At 41.2% G+C, this 15,027-nt stretch overlaps 1 protein-coding gene across 1 annotated transcript; it reads right to left on the minus strand.

The window, feature by feature from the left end:
• Positions 1-990: 990 nt before the first annotated feature.
• Positions 991-6,191, minus strand: nr1d2 (nuclear receptor subfamily 1 group D member 2). Its single transcript, XM_015399635.1, has 8 exons — positions 5,915-6,191; positions 3,972-4,178; positions 3,802-3,890; positions 3,570-3,714; positions 2,757-3,412; positions 2,485-2,670; positions 2,141-2,351; positions 991-2,056 (listed from the first exon to the last, which is right to left on the minus strand). The coding sequence occupies exons 1-8, from the start codon at positions 5,970-5,972 to the stop codon at positions 1,857-1,859; spliced, it is 1,752 nt and encodes a 583-aa protein (XP_015255121.1). The 5' UTR covers positions 5,973-6,191; the 3' UTR covers positions 991-1,856.
• Positions 6,192-15,027: the final 8,836 nt, after the last annotated feature.

Below are 15,027 nucleotides of genomic sequence, written 5' to 3' on the forward strand. Positions count from 1 at the left end.
AGATCATTTTTAAGGGTAGAGGATCAGTTCAATAACTAGGTAAAACTCAAGCTGGTTATCAGTTACAAGAACGGAGGATTAATTGTTGATTTACGTGTCGTTCAACCAGCTCTGAGTTCCGCTGTGCTCTGAGCCACCTCACCCACCACTGTGAACTGAATTTAAAAGCTGGCAAACTTTCCTTGGATGCAGGGCATGATGACGACTCACTTTCAAATGGATCTCCCGCTCCCCCCCCCCTTTGCTTTGCATGTTCTCTAATCTGAACTGAAACTGTCAGAACTTGTTTTCCTGAAAGCCTTCCTATCAATGCCCATATTTTAAATCATTTACTAAACCTTGTCAAACAGCTTTTTCAATTTTAGTTTTGTGGTCACTCTTGCCCTCAATGATGTGATGTTACCTTTCTTGAACAGGTCACCCACGAACTCAGTGGCTTATGCAAAGATTTGAAAAAAATTATAAAACAGTTGATGGTTCTTTTAAAAATAATTGTATATTAAAGAAAGTCTAGAATTTCATATGCAGCTAGATCTTAATTTCCCATATTTGAGGACAAAACTAATTCCAGACTCTGAAAGCTCTGAAATTAGGCTCTTGATTAAAAAGAGTAGAAAACCAAAAATTAAACAAATGTGCACCTACTCTAGAGCTGAGGGGTTATTTCATCTGCAGAGCCTCTTTTTTTAATATAAATTAGGGCAATTTCAGTTAAGAATTTGCACTTTTCTGAAACTTTTCCAAACATTTTTAAAAAATGTATCATTGAAACTCTAAACATATCAAAATCTATTTAAAGAATTCGGCATGTAAATTTAAAAATCCTGTGGGTAGCTAGCGCCACCTGCTGGTAAACATATCATTCCAACCAGACATAAAAAAAAAAAAAAAAAACTGAACACAGACTGTTCTTCACTTTTTTTATTCATACTATATTATATATTTATAATCTATGTTCATAAGATATTTATAGATATATATATATATATATATATTCCACATATATGTTTTATATATATTTATAGCTATTTACATATGGCAGTGTTGCCAGTAGCTGATAGTTCAACATAGTGAATGAGGAAAAACTGGTCAAAATTCAGTGCTATACTGAAAAACAGTTTGATTTAAAAAAAAAAAAAAAAAAAAAGAGAAAATAAGTTGGAAATTGCAAAACATTTACATGATGTAGCACACTTCAGCTTTTACTCCAAAACTTGTGCAAATGTAGTGTTTTTGCTTTTCCTGCAGAAATGACCAGACAGTGCCCAAATGAACACGTAAACATTAAATAAGACAAAACGGAAAAGATACAACACTATGTACACCAAAACAATGAGCTGATGCCGTCCGACACAAGAGGAGCAGAGCCAGATTAATAGTTAGCACTAAGCAGCCATGCATTTAGCAATGAGCACACTTTCAGCGACGCCTTTGCTCCAGCTTTTCACCACACAGATGAAACTATTGGGCCAAACATACATGTAAGGTACAGTATATAATGTCTCAAACATTCACTCTATATCAGAAATACACTTTGGAATTAATGGCTTTCGGAGGAAAACGATGTAAAAAAAATCTGCATTGCATTATTATATATTTTAAAAGTACTTTCTTTTAAAAATAAAAATACATCCAACTAGAACTCTCTAACACACACGTGCATTTGTGTGTCTGTGTGCAACGTGCAAATCTCTTCCATAAATACAGTAAACTTTATATTCTCTCCTCAGACCCCCCAGAATAAGAAGAAAGTACTTCATTCATTCTGGACAAACGCGCAACTAGGTTGGTCAGGTACAGGGGGGGGGCCGGGGCGCAGGTCCAGGTGGTTTAGAGCATCCACTTCTAGGAAGCCTTCATGGATGCACTTTGAATGAGAGCAGTTCCTCAGAGTGCATGTTGTTGAGAGAACGCAGCTCAGGAAGCTTGAGTAGGATTTTGGTGAAGGTTGTGGCGGACTCAACGCCGTGGTTTTGCATCACCAGGTTCCTCAGGGCCCAGATCAGTTTGTCCTGCAGGGCCTCCACAGAGTTCAAGTCCTGGATCCCTGATCGATCTACACCAAAACACCAAAGGAGAAGGTGAGGAAAGCCTCTTTATTTGTCGGGGAAGAAAAGGAGGGGGATTGCAGGAATCTTACCGGCTGAGACCAGCACCACAGCGGTGAAGAGGCTCATCTCTTCCTCACTAAGCCGCAGAGCTGCCAGCTTCTCACTGAACTCGCACATGGAGTTGAGCAGCTCACCGGCACCCAGCGACCTCAGCGTGTCGAGGCTGTAGCGTTTGCCGCTCAGAAAGGTGACCGTCCGCTCGGCCATGTTGAACAGGGAGGCAAAGCGTACCATCAGCACCTGGAAATGATTTCATAGCAGAGAAATATTTTAAATCAGATTGTTTTGCATTGCAAACATGATGGAGAAAGCAGCGCCGTAAGGCATCAGACTTCAAAGCAAGCAACAATTATGAGCTGGTTTGGCTTCTCACCTCAAAGGTTCCAGCTTTCAGCAGGCTCACTTGGTCGTGTTCGGGAAGGTCCCGGAAACCTGGGATCTTCTTGGCAAACTCCACCACCTCCCGTACTGCGGGGGTGAAGCTCATTGAGAACTCCTCCCAGATCTCCTGGCTGGGCTTGTTAGGGTCTACGTACGGCGAGGTGCTCATCGGGCAAACCTTTGCAAAGCAAAAACACGGTGTGATCCAAATGCTTTAAAGCTTGAGGAGATGCTGAGGTGGAAGAGCTTTGGGAAGTCACTCACCAGGTATGCTCGACTTTTCATGCAGCCGTTTGGTCCTCTGTAGCTAAAGGCATTTTGTGTGTAATGTTCTTTCTGCCCGTCCCCAGATGGATCGCAGCCAAGCTGCTGCTGGTATGCTGCTGCCCTCTCCTCCCTGTAGGCAGAGTTGGAGTACGGACAGTGCTGGTATCCTCCCACAGCTGGATTATTGTTCCAGGAGTTCAGGCTCTCCTGCTGCTCCTCCAGGCGTCCGCTGCAGCCCGTACCAGCGGACGGAGAGGCGTTGTTCTGTGAAGCCGACCTTTGCTGGGGAAACGTGAAGGCGTCCTGGTGTTGCCCGTTACCATTGAGCGCTCCCTCATCCTCACTGCTGTCTGACCCGCAAGACGATGCAGAGCTGGAGTTGGTATCCATGGAAACCACAGACTCCGAGTCCTGTGGGTACTGCGGGGAGGACGGGTTGGAGCACGAAGAAGAGTCGGAAGTAGACGAGGAAGAAGAGGTCGAAGAGGAGCTAGCGTCGCTGTTGATTGCCTCTATGGGCAGCGGGGGGCTTTGGTCGTCATGCAACATGCTGTGCAGCTGCCCGCTCTTGTTCATCATGTTGTTCATGGCGTTCTGCATCTCCAGCAGCATCCTCTGCTTCTCTCTTTTAGGGATGCGACCAAATCGAACAGCTGAGAACAGAAAAAAGTCAGAGGTTGGTTAAAACTGGTTCGGTACTAAAACAGTGCTAGTGACATCTGGGGCCCGGTTCCAAAGAACTGACCATCTCCATTTAAAAACTAGACGCATTTTAAATGAAAAAGTAAACTTTCAGATCCATAGGCTCACCATCTTTGGACATGCCGACAGCCAAACACTTCTTGAAGCGACACTGCTGACAGCGGTTCCTGTTGATCCTCATGATGGTGCAGTTCTCCATCTTCAGACACTTCTTATATTGGATGTTCTGCTGAATGCTTCTCCTGAAGAATCCCTGAAGGGCCAGAGGAGCAGCGACAGTGAGTTCGTGAACCCACAGTGGATAAGAGTTCATCTCACACACGGTTTGTTCATCACCCACCTTGCAACCTTCGCAGGCGTGGACGCCGTAGTGGAAGCCCGAGGCCACGTCGCCACAGACCTTGCACAATAGGACCATGCCGTTGATTTCTACAAACAAGAAGATGACCAGTGAATAAAATGTTGACGACATACAGTTTGCTTGTAACTAGCGAGTGTTCAGACTCTTACTCGTTATGTTGCCTTTTGCAGCGGCGGCGGAGCGGCCGGTTTTCTCCGCACCCGGACCCCGTTTGGCTGGAGGAGCGATGTCCACCACCATGCCAACGGCTCGGCTTGGCAACGAGGGCCGGGAGGCAGGCGGAGACGTCGACATGGGGCTGCTGCTCATACAAGAGTCAGCCGTAGAGCCGGATGAAATGTAAGCAATAACTCCACCTTTAGAAAAAAAACAAAAAACAAAAAAGCAAATTAAAAAATGTTTTTGTTTCTAAATACAGTTTTGTTTTTGTCAATCACAGAAGGTCTTTCCAGTTCGTTCGGAGCAGGAGAAAGAAGTTAAAGCATAACTTTAGGTAATAAATGACTCAGTACTCGGTATAAACAAACAGTTCATAGAAAGTAGCTGCGCCTGCAACACAAAGACTAGGGCGTGTTTTTGGACATGTGTTGCCGTTTGCTGGTTGGTTTATTCAGCGCTGCTTTTGACCTGCTTTATCATCTCCAGCCCTGGTTGGATAACATGGTTACATAACACAGCCGGGTATGTGTGCTACGGGAGCGTGCTCCACCAGACAGGGTCACTGAAGCACCAGGGCAACACTCGTGGAAACCAAACGTTGCGCAGTGAGAGCTTCCTTTCCCTGTTATGCAATGTCATGTTTTGGTTGGTTTATATCAGCACTCCTGTATTGACTACTTCAAAAAAAAAAAAAAAAAGTTTGACTTTATCATCAAACTTTAATTAGACTTATACTTTACTCTGTGCAGAGAGTTGATGGTGGACTTAAGAAAGAAAAACTGATTAAATAGGCCTAATCAGAAATGTTGTCTTTTTCCCTCTTTTTTTTTTAAGCCTAAGATTTGCAATCTTATAGTAAATTAATAAAGATGTTCTCAGTTTTAAATTAGGGTTGATGGCAATTTAGAACTTGTCTCCAGGCAAATGGACATAATGACAAATAAGAAGTTAGAATATGACAAAATAGTAAGACAAGTGATATTTTATTGGTCCTCTCTGTAATTTAAGATGCTTAAATTAGGTTAAAGGTATATTTAAAACTATTAAGCAGGAAATTAATTAGTTTAACTTTTTTATATAATTAAGAAGGTGAATCAGTGAGTTCTTAACTGGAAAACTAGTTAAAAGGATGTTTTTCTTCCCCCAGAATAAAAGGAGTTTCATTTTGGAGGCCACAGCAGGCTGATTACCTAACCTCAGCCATGGCTGTTCTCTGTCACGGCCCACCCACACGTGGGCCTGTCATGAATTTCAGCCGAAGCTCAGAGAGAGCAGGGCGCATGAGAAAAAAAAAAAACGTAAAACAAATCTGGGTCAGCCGCGTGTTGTCGCTCCACTGTCTCACGTGTACATGGCTGCAGAGGCGCGCGGATACATTACGCAATGCCCCACGTCACGAAGGCCGTTTCAGCCAATGGGAAGAGGACTCTGCAGCGGAGAGGAATACCCCCCGACCAATCAGAGCTGGGCTTTTAAAAGCGTGTATACACGGGCACATGGCCTGGCTACGCTGGCCATGTGAGCGGGATCGGGAAGTGGAACACTGTTGTTGTGTCAAATGGAAATGTAGCAGCGCCGCACTGACACTCCTAACCCCGTTTTAAAATACCGAGAAACTGACAAAAAAATAAACTTAAATCACCCTCTAAACACACGCTCCAGTATTTAAACTCACATTTTAAACGTTTATTTATAGTGACAATGATTTAAAAAACCGTTAATAGATTCATATTCTGCAATGATGTTATGATACATTTCAAAAGAATAATACATTTTATTTGATTATAAGCTACACGTAAAGTATTTAATGTAAAGTATAATAGTGATATTTTAATTTTGAAGAATAATCACTCAACACTGCAGCAAGACTACACAATGCACACACATAAAAACATTATTTTTCCATATAAATAAAGAAATATCACCGCCTTACCTGGTTTAGCTGCCCCGTTGTCCTCTTGCATCGCTGCTGGAGGAAATAAAGATGTCATAAACTAAATCCAAACTGTCACAGAAGGACAGGGACGATCAACTGAGCTGAGAGGTGGATCTTAACCGCGCACCTGGTTTCCTTCTTCTGCAATAAACCCGCAGGTCTGAGCAGGTGGGTTAGTAAAGAGCGATTGTTTCAGGGTTTTCTGTGTCCTGACTGAGAAACAGTGTTGAGCGCTGTGCTGTAGGAACTCCCACTCCGCTTGTGTGACTGCGGGTTAGTGGAGAGAACTAAATGTTCTCAATAGTGGAGCCCCGCCCTCTCCGAGCGGCCGCTGGAGTCGCTTTAACCCAGTGACACACTTTCAGGACACCTGAGGGGCGGAGCCACGCGGCTCCGGCGACGTAACACGTGGCTGGAAACGCCGAGGTCACGTTGCAGAGCACAACGTGAAGCTCCGACAGGCACCGTGAGGCTGCTGGTGATTGATTGAATATTTAACATATTGATGACATTATCGGCTGCAATCCTTTGGGTAAATCCTTCAAACGCCGCTCAGACTTTGTTTTCTCACAGAGAACATATTAAAAGCTTCCCATGTACTAACCCATTACAGCTAGGTGTTATACTTTTTTTAAAGTTAAAAAAATGTCCATTTATATTTGAGTTAACTCACTGAAAATCGCAGGTGTTTATTACCTAATGAGTTTTGTCACATGCCCTTTCAGATGCACAAAAACAAAGACACGTGTTTAGAGCACTGTAAATAGTTATCTCCACTCCCCACACACGTACACATCTAAATTAAGATGTGCATTATAACATGAGGCATATTTAACAGTTGAAACAAAAAAAAATCTCTGCTATATCAGAGGTTTATTGGTGTAAGAAATGAGTTGTTTTCATTGCACCGTTATATAACAATCTACTCTGACATTTAGAACAAGGTTTGGATGCCCTGGGTCAAATCTTATGACAATGCGTCACATTTAAACATAACCTGTTTATAAACACTCTATAGCGGAGGTCTTCAACAGGGGGTCTGCAACCCCTAGGGGGTCCACGGAGGTCATGCATGGGGGTAGCGAAAGTTTTGCTTGATTAGATTTTTTTTATTCTTTTTTTATTTTCCCTCTTGCGATTTTTTTTCCACTAATTGAGATGTCTTTAAATATACATTAACATGGATTCAACACACTGTAGTAAGGAGATAAATGTAGCCATCAATGCACACATTCAGCGACACACAGGAGCTCTTTCAAGCTGGGCACTGTTTCATTCACAACACCTGTCCCATCAACCAGGAATCATAATCAGAAATACTTTGATAATCCCAGGGTGAAATTACTTTCGTTACATTACTCCATCTGTAATAGAGTGACTATAGGACCAGTTTGATATAACACAATTTCATCGTCCCCGCTCCATCTGACCATCTGTTTGTGGGTCCTTGGCTTTGAAAACGTCGAAGACCTCTGCCTTATGGTATATATATATATTTTATTTATTCATATTTTCTTCTGTCCTCTTTCCTTTCAAGGGGACAAGGCTCTCCCCTTAATATATCTGAATGAACAGGTCTCAGTTGACCTGAGGGGTGTAGGTGGTTTTTCTCTGACATATGGTATTAAAGGCCTGGTGTGATGGATCTATATTCCTGGCGTCTATGTTCTATCGGAACATTTGACCAGTCTCCTTGAAAGTCAGGGTCTCTTTTCTTTCCTCAAACCCAGGTCTTAGTGCACACATTCATCAGGTGGTCATTTACATTAGCCTCATATTAGACCTTTCCCCTCTAAAACTGGTTTAAGGGTCATTTTTTTATTGTTGTTCCACTGAATACCAAACTATCCAGATTGTAAACATCTAGCTGTTGATTTAAGGTGAAGTGCAATAACAAGAGATGGTCTTCCTTTTTTCATGTTGTCCAATCAATTGTGAAACATGCCATCATCATGATGCTGCCACCACCATGCTTAAAACTTTTCTTAGATTAAAAAGAGTAACCCTCATTCATCCATTTCTTAGTTTTAGTCTAGTTAAGAGTTTAACTCTAGATTAGCGGCATGTCTCAAGTACCCCATTCCCACTGCCGAAAAACCCTTTAATGCTGGGAACAATCGGCTTTTAGTGGCAGTGGGAACAGCTCATTGACCCGTGTCTACCTGGGTGAAACGACTTGGCAAGCGACCCACGTTAAAATCGCCTCAGCTCTGAATGTGCATGGTGTGGGAGTACCACAGCCGGGTTGAACCACTAAGTTACGTGACACTATTGATGTTTGGGTTCCCGTGTGTTTGTGTGAGTTATGCATCTCTCCAAAAGAGGATCTTTGTGGAGATCCTGGGTAGTCTACACAGGTAGAGCTCATCAGTCCCACGAGAGTGCTGGTTTTTAAAGAGCGGCAGAGCCTCCATTCAGTGCTGGTTTCTTGTTTTGTTGCTCTGTCGTTTCCTGGCTACTCGTGTGTTGTCCCCCGATGTCTTCTAGATTGTGGTTTTCAGTATTTTGATTGTGGATCGTGGAAGGCGCAGCACATGCTGGAGGGACTATGTCTCTGAGTTTGCCTGGTGTCACCTTTGGTCCCTCTAGAGCAGATGGAGGAGGTTTGTGTTGATCGGTATGTTTGGGCATCTCTGCTTAGACTGCTGCCACCATGACCCAGCCCTGGATAAAGTGGAAGAAAATAGATGGATGGATGAACGGATGGATGGATTTTTTGCCTCAGTCGCCTATTGAAACATATTAAATCTGCAAACTCATCTCTGCCTCCTAATCTGTTCTCCACTCCACCTGACAGAAGAAACAAGCGCTGAATAAAGGCTCTGCTTCTCTTTAAAGCCAATCAGTCTGATGAGACTGACGAGCTTCACCTGTATGGACTACCCAGGCACTCCACAAAGATCCTCTCTTTAAAAGATGCATAACTCTCACACAAACACACACACAGGAACTCTGATAATTGAACACCATGTAAGGACATCGACACACCGAGCCCGTCGTTTCTGATCTAACAAGCCAAAACAACTCTGTTTACATTCAATAAACATGCCCAGGTAAGAGGAATTTGGAAAGATAAAAGAGCGAAACAATAAAGCTCACTTACTATGCACTGGCTTCCCTACATGTTGCTCTCCATTGTTTACTTTCCTGATGGTGTCAACAGACATGCAGCTGCCAGCGAGGGGTTAGATCCAGCTTTATTTGGCAGTGGCAAGGGAGCCAAAGAGGAAAGAGGCTCTAGGTTAGCATCCTCATGGTGATGGAAAAACCTGCCACTCTGTGGATGGTGACTTTAATTTTTAAACTGCAAGCAATTTTATTTCTGAGAGGGACAGTTTAATAGCTAGGTGTTTAGATTGAAGATGCATTTTTGGTTTGGGATTAGTTAAGGCTTAACCAAAGCACATAGACTTTCAAGGGGAGAAAACATTTGGACTACTCGTAAAAGTTTGCTCTGTGCCAGAAATCAGAGCACTTTAAGCATTTCTACTGTTTTAGAGAAGAGGGTTAAAAAAAAAAACAGGCAGGATAAAGCTTGAACCTCATCAAGGGCTACAAACAGTTGCATGCACAGACTTTTTTAATGGGAAGGTGCAGAAAAAAAAAAAGACGCGGGTCATTGACTGCATCCTCACCACAGTAATAGTGAGCACTTTAACACACATTTGGCGTCCAAGACCACACTTTAGCACACATTTGTTCAGAGAGGGAACGTTAGCACATGTTTTGTCAACAATTTAAGGGTTTGATGAGGACTGATAACCTTTAGACACATTTGGGGAGAAAAATAATAGAACAGATATTTTCGTTAATCTCTATAAACTTTCGTTTTAGTCAGACTAGAGATGAAGTGAAACTGTTATTTGTCACTTTGGTTGCTGTTCTGGAAATCCCCAAACTCCCACATTAATCAGACACAACCTGTTTAAAATGGGGTCAAACAATTACCTAAAGCCACGTTAGACCTTTGATAGCTTCAGCTTTCATTCAGTGTCAAAGATGATGAGGAAACTAAAAATAATACCTTAATAGCTATTATCACTATTTCATCACACGAATCATTAAATGCTTCACATGCTTTTAACCTCTTTGCCAACGTTCACTGATTTAGTTTCGATACTCCTCTGCATTTTCATATAATTTATCAATGAAACAAACAATACAAAATGCAAAAAATATGATGAAAAGAATTAGTTTTTTTTAAATATATTATAACATTTCTCTCAACAAAGTTTTTTAATTCTTGCCCTTTGGTCCATATAAACACAATATCATCTGGTGCAGATTTCTCAGCTTTACATCCATGATTTGTATCACTTTCCAAATCTTCTCCTTTGGATTAAGATCCGATGACAGTGCAGTACAGCGAACTCATTGTCAGGTTTAGGAAATGTTCAGAGCTTTCTGCCATGGTTCACTATCCTGGAAGCAGCCGGCAGCAGACTGGTATGTTCAGCAGTAACAGTCTGGTTCATTGTAGGGCCAAGAAAATAATCCCCACATCCATTATACCACCATGAAACCTGCATTATTAAGACAAATCAGGATGGATAGATGCTTGCAAATAGTTTATGTTAGTTTATAACACTCCTATCGATCTGTTGCTGTTCGAATTAAGACTTGATGGGCTGGGCAACATTTTTCAATCTGTTATTGTAAGGTTTTTGGTAAACCTGTTGTTGCTGAATTTCATGCTCTTAACTGCAAGAACCCTAATCGGTCCTCTGCTGCCAGGCTCAGACTTGGAAGGATTTTTGGCCCTGGCATTTTTCCAGCTACACCAGCCCACTTATGGACCCCCCTCCCCGAAAAAAAATATAGAAGCACAGTCCAATTGTGGATTAACCGAACTATCTTCAAGCATCACACGACAACCATCACCAAGACTTCTATAATGCAGTTTATTATTATTGTCCACAATCACCACATCAGCAGGGTTGCCAGATGTCACTGACTCAAGTTTTCCAGCCCAAAAAATGTTCATAAACCACCTGGATAAATGAAATTTCGCCCAATTTGAACCAAAGTCTATTGATCTCTCAGGCCATAAATCTGAAGAAAAACATTTTTTACCCATAGAAGGCCATCCTAAACTGCCAGATTGGGAAACATCCCAACTTGGCAACAATGCACGTAGGACGGGATACTTTAGCCTTTAGATGCAAAACCCCATCATGCACCGCAACATATTTTTGCAAAATATTTGAACATAAATTCGCCAAATATAAGAGGAACATCGTAGTTTCGTTTAAAGAAAGCATTTTAGTTTTATTATAAGTTAGTTTGTTGCAAGGATTTTACAGTTTGAAGAAATAGAAAATTACATCACATGCCAACATCACATGTCACAAGGATGTGCATGACAAGGAAGGGCTACTATATATACTGCATGCTAGCCTCGTGAGACCATCCTGATCTCGCAAGCTTTCAAGGTTTCACTCGCAGATCAGTCTGGAGACTCTCCGTTAAAGAAAATTGGGAGCCGTTCACCAAACGAATGTCCAATCAGTGTTGGCTTTGAGGCGGGTTGAGGTGTGACGCAACGAGAGGCACGACAGTTCAGTCTAACGAACATGGCGGCTTCAGCCGATGAAACTAGCGTTAGCGTGGCTATCGAGCAAGTTTTATCGGAATTACAGAGTATTTCTTCACTGAAAGAAGAGCAAAACACTGCTCTGGAGGCTTTTCTCAGAGGAAAAGATGTTTTTGCTCTTCTCCCGACTGGTTTCGGCAAGAGTAGCCTGGCTTGTGGTTGTGTTTTCGTCGTCTCTCTGTTAGTACGTCATATGCTTCGTTGATCTGATTGGTTTATTTGGCCCGTCTATCACCAACATAGGCCAATCAGCTAACCAGTATTTTCGCCCTTTCCCAAAATTACTTCAAAGGAAGGTTTCCAGATGGATATGCGGAGCAAATCCTTCTGGCGGAGTCAGGTTAACTGCATGCATCATTTAGGTAGTTAACATTGTATTACTTATTGAGCTCCTTGAGTTATTTACTGTCACAGGTAGGAGCTTCAGCCGGAGAGTAAGTGTTGGGGCCGGTAATTAGGGAAATTAGGACCGGCCCACTGGGCAAATGCCCGGTATCCTAGATTACCAGTCTGAGCCTGTCTGCTGCTGTAGCTTATCCGTTTTGAGTATTTTGCATACTCTGGTTTTAACCAGTTTTATTTTTGATGCTATTGATACCTTTCACCATGCTGAATCAGTCTTCCCACTCTCCCCTGACTTCAGCAAGGCATTTAAATCCACAGTCTGTGTATTTCCTCCTTTTCATGATATTCTCTGAAAGCTTAAGACATGGCTCTCTGTGAAAATCGCCTGTTTCAGGACTTCTCCGTTTAAACTTCTTTATATCTGGAACACAAATGCACTGTCTGTGCAAAGCTTAATATCCACAGATTTAGGTCTACATTAAGCACCAGCATGATGAGCAGGATTTGCTTGAGCAGCAGAAAGTTTTGGATGTAATGTGAACGTGACTCTCAAGGCGCTCCTGCTGCATCCAGCCTGTGTTTACTTTCAGGGAATCCAAAGTTCTGATCAGGCAACATGTCTTATCAAACTCATCTGGTTTTACTCTGCATTACTGACAGATGCTGATAGGTGGATGAGTTTAAGCAGTTACAGTCACATGTAATAACATCTGACCAGTAGAACCTCACAGCCCAAACTAGACGTTAATTGTTAACGTTTACTCTCACCGACACTTGGGAGTTTCTTTTTATGTTGTTTGGAATCTGATGTTTGTGTTGACAAAAAAAATTGAGGTTATAGAACAAGTTATCTGTTAACTTTATCAGCTCTCATATATCCAACCAGATCGTTTGTATTTCCAGAAATGGCTCCCCTCCAAGAAAGCACAACAGAGACCGCTTTGATTCCGTTTCTGCTGAGAACACACGGCACAAATGGAAAGTATTTAATTCCCAGATTCAGCTTTCTGGCTTGAGTTCAAACCTCAGAGGAGTGATTCACGCCTGGCAGGACAAAACATCATCCGCACATCACGTCCTGCACCTAAGGGCCTTTGAGAGCTGAACATATTTCTGGATTGACTGGATCAATTAAAAAAAACTGTCAGAGAAGGATTAAAAAAAAAAAAAAAACTACTGCAGGAAATAATACTTTTTTTCAGTATAGTGGAATTTTTAAAAGGAATGTTTTAATGTCTGGGCTCCCTCTGTGGGCACAAACTAAAATAAAAAAGTGTATTCATTAAACCAATGATTTTATTCATCATGATGGTGATCCAGCTTTCCTTTGGTGCAGGTTTCCTCTCTCTGCAGCTTCAGCAGTGACCTGCATTTGAAATCTGAGAACAGATGACCTCTCTGATCCTACACATAACATATCTGTTCACCCGACATCTGAGAGAGGTTATATTTGGTAACTATCCCCGTTAACTCTGCCTGTTATCTCTTACAGATGACTAAGAATCTGGTCAACAAAGCTGTAAACACTTTTAAACTCAATGGTAGGGCAAAGAACACCGATAAGGACAATCATTCATATGCTTAAAACTACAACTGTAGGAAAAAAATATGGAGTTATTGCTAGAAGCACTTAAAGCATTTGGACTGAATCCCAACTGGACCGAACAAATAGTGTAAAGGTGAATGGAACCGAGGTGAAGCTGCGTGACGTAAAAGCTTAGAAGGCCATCTGCTTTTTAGGCTTCTATGTAAAACTAAATATTTCATGTTTAAATTATTTGGTTAGTAAGTTATTTTATTCTGTTCTACAAATTTTGGGCTTATGCCTTCTCTCAAGTTCTCTGTGGCTTTAAGTTCTGAGAAGTTTCCTAAATTTTCCCAAATTGTACTGTTTGACCTTTATCAGGCATTTTATCAGGCATTTTGTTTTTAGTCACATGCATAAAAATCAACAGAATAGTTCCTGCTATGTTGGAAGACGTTAAGAGGGTGCTTTGATTCTACTTTTTATCTGTGGTGGTGTTATTGGCGTAGAACGGTGATCAGGGCCGGCCCAAGGTTTAAGTGAACTAAGCAGCTGCTTCAGGGCCCCAGCATAACAATTAACAGGAGTATTTATTTTGCATGAATAATTTATATTTGGGCTGTCAGTTTTAAAGCGTTAACGTGTTAACTGTTTTAGACTATAACGCCAACATTTTTTTCACACACGTTAATCGCACATCTCTATACTTTTTGTTTTACCCTCGGTGCTTTCCGTAGTTCCAGGAATGCTAAGTGTGTGGGAGAGTCCGCAGCATAACAGACCCGTGCTTTGAATGGGCAAAAATGGCCAGCAGACAAGGGATCCTGAATGATCAGTTTCTTTTTAAAGAACAAGACAAAGTAATGAACTACCGTAAGTCATGTGGACTGCACTTCTGCTGCAGTTCCTGTTCAGAGCACACTGAAAATGTTCTACATGTAAAATGTTATATTGTTGAGATGACTGTAAAAGCCAGTTATTGTAATTTCGTTTGATTTATGTGTTATTTTGTGAGTTACTTCATTTTATTTGAATTAAGTCTGTATTTCATAATGCAATGTGCACTTTATTTTAACAGTACATCTTTATTTTTTATGTTTGAGAAAAAAATGTAAGTTTACAGAGTACTTTGAAGTACTGTTTACTGTTCAGTAGTTTTGTAAAGTTTTGATGGAAGCATAACACCTAATTTTTTTTTTTTTTTTTTTACAATTTTTTAATAATTATTGACCATAATTTGAACAAGGATATTTTTATTCTAGTTTCTTAAAAGTGCTTGAAAACAAATAATAAAAAAATCTTTTTGTATAAGCATGTGTTTTTTTATCGGTTGCTCAATTGCATTTTTTAAAATGCCCAAATAGGCTTTTACACTTTCGTAAATAAAAAGATAAAATATGCAATTAATCTCGAGTTAACTGTTGATATGATGCGATTAAAAATTTTCTGGAAATCATTACTTATGACAAAAAAAAATTTTGGGGGCCAGATTGACACACAGACAAGGAAAGAGCAGCATAAACTTCTCTGGAACAAACTTATCTTTGGAGAACAAACATAGTTTGATATTCTATTGTTTATTCGGTTTGATTATGTCTGTTTTTGTACAAGTTAATTTATTTTTCTATCAAAATAAAAAGTAGAAAC

The sequence above is a fragment of the Cyprinodon variegatus genome, unplaced genomic scaffold (assembly GCF_000732505.1).
Source record: "Cyprinodon variegatus isolate N-32 unplaced genomic scaffold, C_variegatus-1.0 Scaffold1031, whole genome shotgun sequence".
NCBI classification, from domain to species: domain Eukaryota; kingdom Metazoa; phylum Chordata; class Actinopteri; order Cyprinodontiformes; family Cyprinodontidae; genus Cyprinodon; species Cyprinodon variegatus.